General features: G+C 51.2%; 3 protein-coding genes across 3 annotated transcripts; 1 reads left to right on the forward strand and 2 right to left on the reverse strand.

Moving 5' to 3' along the window:
* Positions 1 to 1,688: 1,688 nt before the first annotated feature.
* Positions 1,689 to 3,208, reverse strand: KVR01_013095 (uncharacterized protein). Its single transcript, XM_044788587.1, has 2 exons — positions 2,113 to 3,208; positions 1,689 to 2,050 (listed from the first exon to the last, which is right to left on the reverse strand). The coding sequence occupies exons 1-2, from the start codon at positions 2,910 to 2,912 to the stop codon at positions 1,930 to 1,932; spliced, it is 921 nt and encodes a 306-aa protein (XP_044637971.1). The 5' UTR covers positions 2,913 to 3,208; the 3' UTR covers positions 1,689 to 1,929.
* Positions 3,209 to 4,419: 1,211 nt separating this feature from the next.
* On the reverse strand, positions 4,420 to 6,426 carry KVR01_013067 (uncharacterized protein; the record flags this gene model as incomplete). Its single annotated transcript, XM_044787913.1, has 4 exons — positions 4,420 to 4,983; positions 5,026 to 5,838; positions 5,954 to 6,297; positions 6,366 to 6,426. The coding sequence occupies 4 exons, from the start codon at positions 6,424 to 6,426 to the stop codon at positions 4,420 to 4,422; spliced, it is 1,782 nt and encodes a 593-aa protein (XP_044637943.1).
* A 2,483-nt stretch (positions 6,427 to 8,909) lies between these two features.
* On the forward strand, positions 8,910 to 11,011 carry KVR01_013107 (uncharacterized protein). Its single transcript, XM_044785020.1, has 3 exons — positions 8,910 to 9,152; positions 9,224 to 10,300; positions 10,356 to 11,011. The coding sequence occupies exons 1-3, from the start codon at positions 9,075 to 9,077 to the stop codon at positions 10,689 to 10,691; spliced, it is 1,491 nt and encodes a 496-aa protein (XP_044637983.1). The 5' UTR covers positions 8,910 to 9,074; the 3' UTR covers positions 10,692 to 11,011.
* Positions 11,012 to 11,160: the final 149 nt, after the last annotated feature.

Raw genomic sequence — 11,160 nt, forward strand, 5'->3', positions numbered from 1 at the left:
CCCGTCAGTGCGCAACCCTCGTCGTCTACTACTGTTGCCGGCAGCTCTACCCGCTTTTCATCTTACCCCGTCAGTCTCAGCCATACTAGACCACACCGCATCAAATCAGCATCACATCGCCATGAGCAGCTACGATGTCTCCAAACCGGTGGCTTACCCTCCCTCAAAGACGGCCCTGCTCATGCTTGATTACCAGAACGTACTGGTTAACATGATTCAGGACCCGGAGAGGAGAAAGAAGGTGGTTGAGGCTGCCAAGACCCTGCTAGAAACGGCACGAAAGAATCAGGTCGCCATCATCCACTGCACCATGGACACCACCCTGGATCCCCCTCCCACCAATAAGGTGTCAGAGGCGTGGCACACAGCCCACAAGCCAGCCTTCTCGAGCATGCCCGAGATCGGTGCTGAATATGGCGAGCTCGCCCCTACTGGCGCCGCCACCGACGGGAGCAAGGAGAGAGTCTCAGTTAGGCCCCCCGGATACAGGTCTGCCTTGGTGGGCGAGGGACTTCTCGCAACTCTGCAGAACGACCTTGGAGTAAAGCATCTGGTACTTGGTGGCATAGCGACCAGCGGCGCCGTCATGGGCACGGCCTCTCACGCCACTGACCTGGACTTCGTCGTCACCGTCGTGGAAGACGCGTGCTGGGATCCAAATGAACAGGTGCATCGCGCCCTCATCGACACCGTTCTCCCTTCATTGGCTTGGATTTCGACAGTTGACGAGGGAGTCGCTCGCCTGACGGGATAGACATCTTTCTATAGGGCAGACGACTTAGTATATGGTGTCCAGGCTGAGACGGTGGGCAGTCAGGGGACATCAACAGACTATTTAGGTTTATTCGAAACTATCATTTCCTCAGTGATTTTCGTACTGTCCACTTGGCTTAGGGTCAATAAAAAACTGCCATGGCGCAATCGTTGTCCGAGCATGAAAGGAATGTTCTCAAGTCCAGTACATGATAAAGAGCAGAGCAGAAGCGTTGTTTTCCCATGCCCTCAAGTACTCGCGCATGGTTATGAGCTTAGTCTGTCTTGCATCACAATTTGCCAACTTGGCAGACTAGCCAAAGTCTACGAAAGATCAGACATTTTGTATTATTCCAGGCGCAGAATGGATATGCAGTCTAGTCATTCTAATGAATTAAAGCGTTTTAACGATAGCTTTGAGGAAGTTGTTATGCAATTAACTGAGTACTGGTTTTTCGATGTTTTCCCTAAAATCTCTATATACTAGTATAGCCCTGGATTTGTCATGAGTGATGCGTGACTGCAGACTTGCCATTTGATCTTCACAGAAAGCACCACGTTATGACTTAATTCGCCTTGCTTTGACTGCTAGGGCAGAAGTCACAATAAGGGGGATAAGTATTGATGAGGACATGTGTAGTTAGTGACTGCAGATTTGTTTTATGTATAGTAAACCAGTGTAAATTAAAGTCTGCACACCGAGGTTACACTTGTACCGGTGTGCTCTCCGTTTTCCTTTGTGCGAATTTCCAATCACTTTGGGAAATGCTATGAGGGGTAGGTAAGCATTTTGATCGAGGACGACTGCAGTGTGCGACAGTATCATCTCGCCAGATTTGAGCGCAATGTCGCAATTTTTGGCAAAGGAATATGCGAATTATCCAAAAACGTTCTGTTGCGTCTTGATGAATGCTTGTTGGGTGTTGAAAAGCCAGAAATGTAGCAACTTGCAGCCAGCATTGCTTTTACACATACTCAACTACCGAGATGCACTGCCAAGTATCCTCGCAATGATCCTTACCGGCCCTTCGCAGTACCAATGATCAGACGCTCGTGTCATCCTCTAGCAGCCAACATTTTTATGCACTCAGTAGTAGCTGTCCTGTAATTCGGTGAATATGTATGCTAAAGTCACCGCCATCTCATGAAGTTGTTTTTCGTGTAGATTGTGACCGCTCAGTTCAACTCGTGTGCGGATTTGATAGCCTTGGACTTTCCGGTATCCAGGATCACAGCAGGGTCCTCCGGGTCTCCCTTCCGAGAAACCTCGTTGCCTCTCTTAGTCTTGATTGTTGCTCTGCATTGATGTTAGTATGTTGATGTGAATTTCGCGTGGCTTGGGTGGTTGGGCAGACTTACTCGTCCTCCTTGACATCAAGCACCTTGCCCTCGGGGTTGCCACTGCCCCACTTCCAGCTCACTGTCTCTCCCTTCGCGGGCCCATTCTTAGATGGCTTCTTGCCTCCAGACTCGCCGCCTCCCTCTTCCTCTCCGCCATTTTCACCATCGCCCTCGGCATCCTCGTCTTCTTCATCAGCATCCTCTTCGCCATCTTTCTTTGAGGAGGCTCCTTGGCGGGTCTCCCTCTTCTTGTTGGATCCGTTTTGTGACCCAGATTTCTTCCTCTTATCACCGGTCTTCTTGTCGTCCTCTCCTACATCCTCCTCGTCGCCCTCACCCTCTGCTACATCATCGGCTTTCTCTTCCTTCCCGTCGTCATCTGCTTCTCCGTCCTTACTCTTTGACTCGGGTTTGCTTCCACTCTTGCTGGAAGACTTGCCTCCATTTTGTTCCTTGAGCGGATCATGGCCCCAATTCTTCAAACTAATGTAAGACTTGGTCTTCTTCGCCTCCTCCGGATCCTTTTCCTCGAGGCTTCCAGTTTCCTGCGCCAGATGTCGCTTGCAGTACGAGGCCACCTTTCGCATGTGCTGAATCTGGTCCTCGGTGTACTTCTCCGGATCCTTGTCGGGATTGGCTTTCAGAATCTCAATGATTTTCTCGCCCGAGTCTTGACCAACGGATTTTCCGTCTTCGCCGTCCTTGCGCCATCCGGCTTGGTTGGATTCCTCCGACTTCAGCCATTTCTCCAGCTCCGAGGCCGTCATGTTGACGTATTCATTAAACTCGGCGATGACATCCTTATCGTCTTTGACCATTTTGACGATTTGCTGTTGTATCACGACGGAAAATCGGTAGTTAAGTGTGGATTGATTCCAATTGAACAGAGATGCGGTTCGATGGTGGTGATAAGACTGGGCCGGAGCGTCGAGCTCCTAGAGGAGGGAGCTGGCCATTTATTTGAAGCACCAAACCAATCCAAAGCAGCCCTGTTTGGCTGTGGAACAGTCTGTGCCGTGTCGTCATGGAGTTGTCTTAGAAGTCATGTCGTCATCCCAAGTTGAGCTCTCGAGCACCCTTGCAAGCTGCACGCGTAGCCTTTGTTGAGCCGCTCAGGGGGAAAGCTGACCGTCCGGCTGAAGCTAGTCAGGGCACGAAATTAGTGCAATTGCTTTTTGTAGCGGTTTCATGTGACAGAGCCTCGAATTGACGAATGGCAATGTCGATCGCATCCCAGGGCTGAAAAATTGCCGATCTGGCAAGCCACTTCCTTTTCTGCCTAGTCCGGACTCGGAATTAATTGAGCTATGATTCAAATTTCCTATTTTGAGTTGAGTACACCATCAGTACTCGGGAGTGATTTAGCAACGTATTCAACTAGTGGATCTTTGACTAGAATATTGTTTCATGGTTTAATTCCCCCAATGGGATTTAAGCATAACCCATGTGCCAGTTGGTGAGAGTTAAGAAAGAGGATGAACATCCCGATAAGAGACAACTGTGTGTAGTCTTAGCATTGTTTTCCACCCAAGGCAAATGATGAGTGTCACGGATGTACTGCATCATTAGTACTGCCTCCATCCAGCGCTTCTTTCGGCCATAGGCGCCCAGGTCTTGCCCTGTTTGTCCTCATTAATTCGGGCTATCATCCTGTGATATCTCCAATTTACCCATGACTGCTCCTCCCACGGCTTGCTTGGATGGATGATTTGAAAATTGAAGCGACGTAACAACTATTCGGCCAGGCTCTTTGTGGTTAGCAATACGTTCTTTTTTCCCCTTCCCACTTGCAGCCAGGACGCGGTGACTTAACTCGAAGATCACTTTGTAAATCTCCGGGAATGCTAGCGTAAGCAAGCTTCAAAATGCAGGGAACATGTAACATCGGGCAGTGTTGGCAGCCGGTTGGTCGTAGCCCTTTGCTACTAGTGATAGATCCGACTTCACCGTCAGGCAAAATCCCCCGCACCTCATACGCTTCTCAGCTCTCTACGAGCTGAAGAACAAAGTCATCCTGGTCCACAAAACCAAAACTCTCAGCCATGTCTACCGTACTGTAGATCAGACGGTCCCAACGTCGAATGGAAACGAAGTCACAATGTGGCGATCAGGAATTGTGTATTCTGCTGTGGTTGCCTGACTGAAAGAAGAGAAAGAGTAGCAAAGCCGCGATTCGGTGATGCTACACTACATTATGGGAGGCTGATTGGGAAATAAATGGAAAGTTACAAATTTCAGTAAGAGAAATCACTGCTCGACACAGGCAATGGTCCGACATTAACAGGACTTTGCAAGAAACCGGGACAAAGTCAAGAATAGCGCGAATTACTGCCCGAGCCCGAGCTCCTTGATGATCAGATCCGCGGCCTTCTCGCCAATCATCAAGGCGGTGTTGTTCGTATTGGCACCCACGTTCTCAGGCGGCACACTCAGATCCGCAACTTTAAGCCCCGTCACCCCATGCACGTTCAGCGCAGGGTCGACGACCCCAAGCTTCTCCCGGGGCGCCATCTTGGCCGTCCCGAGCGAGTGCCACGTCGTGCCCACGATCTCGCGTATGGCCTGCTCGATCGCCGCGTCGTCCTCGCGCGTGTACTTGATGCGGGGTGCGCCAGCGGGGACGGGCCCGTCGGCGACAGGCTGGGCGGCGGCCTCGGACCCGGCGGGGAAGCTGGGGTGGCCTGAGGGCAGCTCACCGCGATAGATTGCGGAGCGGCGGATGATCTCGCGGGAGACCTTGTAGGCCCAGATGTGCTTCTTCACGTCGTTGTCGTCCTTGTCGGTCAGGTAGCCCACGTTGAAGTCGATGGGGTCGCCCAGGTCTGGCCCGGTGATGTGAATGTGGCCGCGCGAGTACGGATAGGCGGTCCAGTTTGCCATGGAAACGTACTCTGCGTCGTCGGGTAGTGAGGCGTGTTCTCCCAGGTAGACGAGGTAGAGCGCCATGATCATCAGGGGCCGGTTGGGGTCGTTCTTGAAGTCCCTGTCCCATGCGGCCTTGAATTCGGGGCCGAGGGCCGTTACTTCTTCCTCGGTGGGCCGGAACTTGCCTGATGCGTCCATCGAGTTCCAGCCTAGTAGGGGGTGCTTCTGCTGCACCATCTCCTCGAGCTTGAAGCGCCCGTTGAAGAAGCCGTTGATGGTCTCGTCGTGTCCCAGGTTCGTCCGGTAGGTCCATAGAGACAAATGGTGATCCTGGTAATCGTTTCCAACGCCAGGTAAGTCGACCACAACTGGAACACCCGCACGCTCAAGAACTTTTGCGCTTCCAACACCGGACCGCTCCAGAATCAGTGGGCTACCATTGGCACCAGATGAGAGTACCACGAGCTGGCGTGCGCTAATAGTACGTGTACCACCACCAACATTGTCCTTATTGTACTTTGCGTTGGGCTGATACTGAACACCGATGGCGCGTTTGTTACCGTCAAAGAGAACGCGCACAGTCTGCGTCTCAACGAGGACATGCAGGTTGGGGTATTGATCACTCTGGAGCTTGGGGTGGATGTACCTGTGTGCGGCATCCTGGCGGCGTCCATCGGGCCCCACGTAGCGAAGCCAGCGCTCGACGCCATTGTTGTTATCCAAGTTCTGTAGGTCTTTGAGTTCTGGGTACCCATGTGCAGCCGCAGCATCGATAAAGGCATTTTCGGCCCGTTTGGCTCTGAATGTGCCGCTTGAGATGTGAATTGGGCCATCTGCGCCGTGGTGTTCTGCATCACCGCCGCCGTGGTACGTCTCAAACTAATTATTTGTATGTAATGTTAGGCACCATAATAATGCATTGTAGCTATCTTTCTTGATGCAGATCTGTGCCAAAAGGTAGATCAGACGTGGGTGCGTGAAGGAGCCCTCTCACCTTTTTCAAGAACGGCCACAGCTCGTTGGCTGACCATCCCGGTGCATTCCACGAGTTAAAGTCTGAACGCTGTGCTCGGGTGTAGACCATCCAGTTGATGGACGATCCGCCACCCAGCGTGCCCCCTGATGGGACAATTGGGTTGCGATTGGCGAGCTGGGGCGCCTTGTTCCCCTGCCAGAACAGTGCTGTCGTACTGTCTTCCTCAAGGTTTTTGGGGAAAAGCGCAGGATGAATGACTGTCGGGTTATTATAGTTGTTCTTGCCCTGTTCAACTAGGAGAATCGAAGCCTTGGGGTCGGCTTCGGCAAGTCTGGCTGCTATCACACAGCCAGCACTTCCACCTGGTGAAGGATATTAGCAAAATTTCGCAGCCCGTAATTTTTCATCAGCACTTCGCTAGGGTTTATACCTCCAGAGATGATCACGTCAACTTCGTGGAGGTCATCTGGGAGCTTGTTGTACAGAGGCATGATCTCTAAGTCTACACGAGAAAGTCTGGGTCCTCAGGCTTGATAACTAAGTAGGTTATTATGAAGACGAGCGTCTTCTTAAGGTTGCATTCGGACTCCAACATCTCAACCTTGGCCAGAAGGGCGAGAGGGAGGCCATTTAATACTTGGTCGGACAGATGGGCAGAAGCATGACTGGGCCATTAGTATCCGGCCCCTCTTTGACCCCTCACGATCCCAAGACACCACGAGCAACTTTAAATATCTCGTCAATCACAGCTTTTTGGTGTGGAAGTGTCACATACTTCCCTAAAAGGCAAAGCTTTGAGGTACGAATCGGCAGCTATGGCGATTGGCACGTTCGGGATCACGACGGGTCCAATGGCGTTTCTCGGGCCGTCACCCCATGTTTTACCCCAGGTTTTAGTTTGAGTAATAGAACCATGCAGTTATACGCTACCTAATGCCCAGTCTGGGGAAGGTTCGGGATACTTGTTTTGGGAGTATGTAGCCGCCGCGAAATGCCCGCCATTCCCCCAATATCCCCGAATATCCCAGGTTATTCACCCTGCTAGTAGGGTACCTGGGTAAGGGGCCTCCTCCACGTCCTGTTGGGCCGGGTGGGGAGCTACTATATTCTTGCTTTACATTTTGATCGGGAAGATAAATGCATATTCATCGTAGAGTGACCTGGAAACTTGAGGGACATCTTCTGAGATGACTACCCTAGGGTAGCTGCTCGATGCCGTTGCAGACAAATTTGAAATGATTTTTAATTTTGTTGAGATCCTTGCTACGTTGTGAATGTTCTACATCTTGTACATTGGGGATTTTCTACATTCCACACATCTCCAAACACGCCCAAGCCTCCCTCGATCGAGGTACGTTTCTCACGAAGTCTGGTTTTCATTATTTGCGTTCTCTTGCTCGGCACTAGGCATCTAGAGCCACTAGGTCCCCGCATAGAGCTCCGTCTAAAACAACAGTACGACTTGTTTGCTCCGCCGTGTAGCCTCAAATGGGGCTGTCCTCGTATGAAGGAACACCCCGCGTCTATTTTGCCTCTTTGTGTGCGGTATCTCATCGGACTCGTTTCGTTCCCATGTATGGGCCAATATTCCGATTTTCTCGGAAAGTTCACGTCGTTTGAGTAACGTGATATGAATTTGAGATACTGCGTTGGTGGACTCTTGTCCACGTGAATCAATCCATATGGTGCGACCGCCCCGAGTGCCTACAGTACCTGGTTGATAACTTTGAGGCCGCAATACCATCGTCCTCGCACCAGCTTCTTCCACGTGTTTAACATTTCCGCGCCTGGCTACGGTATGCAGACCAGTGTGGCATCCAATATCGCCGAGCGGGGATCCCACGGTGGCACCTGAATCGCAACCGGGTAGATATGGCTATAGCTAGACTAGTAGAAAGTTTCTGTCGCGAAAAGACCGGTTACATTAGAGATCGAGGGTTCACAGGGCAATAAAGGGGGGTAAAGGGCAACATATACCCCAAGTACACCAACCATATTTTACACCACCAATTCACCATAATTACATAACAGATAAATGTATCATCGAATATACGTCTATCACTATCAGCTCATCAATATCATTAATTATACCCATCGCCATAAAACTCGCTCCCACCTCTTATTATAGTAATCACTCGTGAGCACCATGGAGTAGATACTATTATATATCAGGACTATGGTCAAAGATGGATGGAAGAGGGCCCCCTCTCATTACTGTCATCGCTTGATAACTCCGCGGCATATGCCTTCTTCTAACTAATATCACGGTAACGGTTCCAAGGTTGCCGACTTTATCTGTGCCGGCCGTGGACACCTAATGTCTTTCCCAACAACTTGCTGTGACGAGCTTCTTTCCGAAAAGGCAAAGGATCATGAGTCTTCTCGCAGTTGTGGAAGTATTCACGAATACTTACACCCGTTTATGTCTGCATGAACTGCTTAAAGGGCCTCTAACATACCTAGGTAACTTTCTTTTCGCCCAACTACGGGTAAGTGAAGTGAGCCAGAACCTGACAACTCCGCAGCGATGAGTTTTGGTCAAATAGTTCGGAAATTCTCTATCTCCTGAACTTGTTGTCGGGCCGATGTTGAAAGCAGCGAGAATAGCATGTTAGTGGAAAAGCCTCTGCTTGTTCAATGTTGGATTTATGAGCGACGCAGAAATGATCTAAAGCAGGTACACGTCAGCCCGCCGCAAGCCTGACTCTGGAGCATGCAGCTGACGCTGGCGACTGCCGCCAGTCGAGCTGCCAGAGGCGTGCGTGGGCAAGTTCGGTAGTCGGTGTTCGCCGGCGGAGCATTGGCGTGCAAGTATCAGCTCACCTTCCGTCCTAGCCTGACCAAGTCAATAAGCCCGACCCCTGCGGCAAATGGGCGACGGCGCACTTGAACCCGGCACCCCTCTGTCGTTACATCTGCAGTCGTATTGAGATAAGACTTGCACTCGCACTTCGACCTTGTAACCCCTCGCCTCGCCACAAGTGGTGGTTTTGGCGCCGTGGCTCATACACACAAACTACTAGTATTTATAAAGGAGTCATACCCACCACCTAAACGATGTCTGCCCGTCATTTCCTGAATTATTTCTCTCCACTACCTGTATGAAGCCTTGTGCAGCAGAGGCAACCCACTTGGAACCATGTTTCCGGACGATATGCTCTCTGTACACAGCTTGAAGACCGTATTGGTTGTGCTGGCCGGCTTCGTCTCCTGGAGGGTAAGTCTCGTGGGGCTTCACCATACACAGACGTATAATGCACCCTGAAGTAGACCTTGACATTAGACCAGATCGTATACGCCCTCTTCCTGTCGCCATTGCGCCGAATTCCCGGTCCCTTGCTGTCCAAGTTGACATACAAGTGGCTCCTCTTGGTCGAGCTGGCAGGCAAGAGGGCCAAGACGGTAGCGGCCCTCCATGACCAATATGGACCCGTCGTGCAGCTTTCCCCAGGAGAGATCAGCTTCAACGCCATCGACGTCGTGGAGCAAATCTACGGCCAGAACACCGAATTCTCCAAGGCGCAATGGTACAAGCACATAGCCCGCGGTGGAGTCTTCAACGAGACGGACATTTCCATCCACAGGCACAAGCGCAAGATGCTGAGTCACGTCTTTGCGCAGTCCAGCGTCAACGACATGGAGCCCGTCATCCGGCACGAGATGCGCAAGCTGCTCGACAGGATCGAGGAGCGGCGCCAGAGGGGACCGATCGACCTGCGCCACTGGTTGCGCATGCTAGCCTTTGATGTCTCCACTATGGTCTTCTTCGGCCAGGCCACTGGCGGCCTCGACAGCCATCAGATCCCGCAGTACGTCAAGGACTTTGACAACGCCTTCTTGATCTGGGACCTGCGGGGTCGCTTCCCAACAGTCTCCTGGCTGCTTGCCAGGCTCCCGCTGCAGTCGGTCCAATTCTTCTTCCAGTCGGATGACCGCATGTACGAATATGGGGAAAAGCGGTTTCAGCAATACATCGACAAATACGGCCGGACGTCGCAGCGCAAAGACCTACTGACCAAGCTCATACGTAAGGAGCCGGGACAGGACGATGGTCTTACTGATGAGCAGATCTCGGGTGAGATCGCCAACCTGACCCTCGCAGCGACCGACACGACAGCGCTCACCCTGCTATACTTGTTCTGGGAGCTGGCGCAGATGCCCGAGCTTCAGGAGCAGATTCAAGACGAGCTTAGCGCTGTGCCCATGCACGATGGCATGCCGGAGCATAAGGACCTGTGGAATCTTCCTTTGCTTAATGCAGTCATCAACGAGACCCTGAGGAAGCACTCTCCTGTGGTTATGGGTCTTCTCCGCGAGGTACCCTTAGGTGGAAGAGAAATGGAAGGTTATTTCATTCCAGAGAAGGTGAGGATTCGGCCCTGAGTCATAAAATACCCAGCTGACTTACCACCCTTCACAGACCGTCGTCTCAATGCCGTCATATAGTGCTCATCGTGACCCTCGGGTATTCCCTGAACCAGACGCCTTTAAACCATCTCGCTGGCTCGACACGAATGGTGGCACCGAGGAGATGAGGAAACTTTTCATGCCTTTTACCAAAGGTACTCGTCAATGCTTGGGCCAATCGATGGCCATGTTCGAGTTGCGCATCATAGCTGCCACCTTTATCAAAAACTACGTCCTAGGCGTCAGTGAGAAGACGAAACCCAAGGACATGGACTTTGTCGATCACTTCATGATGATACCAAAGGGAGAACACATCTGGTTCAATCTTGCTTCAGCTGAAAAGGTATGATGGCTCATTGAAAGAGGTCGATGTATGAATGGAAACGGTCTGCCACAAGGCCAAGGAAGGTTTTGTGAAGGGGAAAGGCGTCCGCTTTCTTTTCATTGAGTATTTCGATGACATTGGTAGTACTGATGGTGAGCTCTAGAGATTCATTGACCGTGGCAAATTCTCTCGTTAATGGCATATCAGTATCTAGGACAGATGGGTGAGCTGTATGTGTTTCAAGCATACCCTATATTTATCGGGAGTCTGGCTTGACTTTCTTCGACGTGGCATTTACTACGATATTATCATATTAGCCAGTTTCAAGCACTGAAGTAAACAAATGTGTGGCCTTCCAGGTCTCTACTTGGTGACTATGAAGAAGGATTTAGAGCCACAGCTTGGAGAGAGTCCTTCCGAGGATGTTTCCGGCCTGAACACTTGTCACGTCGCCGGAGAACTATGATATGCAGCTTTCGCCCATTTGAATACG

This window comes from Diaporthe batatas (genome assembly GCF_019321695.1).
Source record: "Diaporthe batatas strain CRI 302-4 chromosome Unknown Contig00023, whole genome shotgun sequence".
Lineage (NCBI taxonomy): Eukaryota > Fungi > Ascomycota > Sordariomycetes > Diaporthales > Diaporthaceae > Diaporthe > Diaporthe batatas.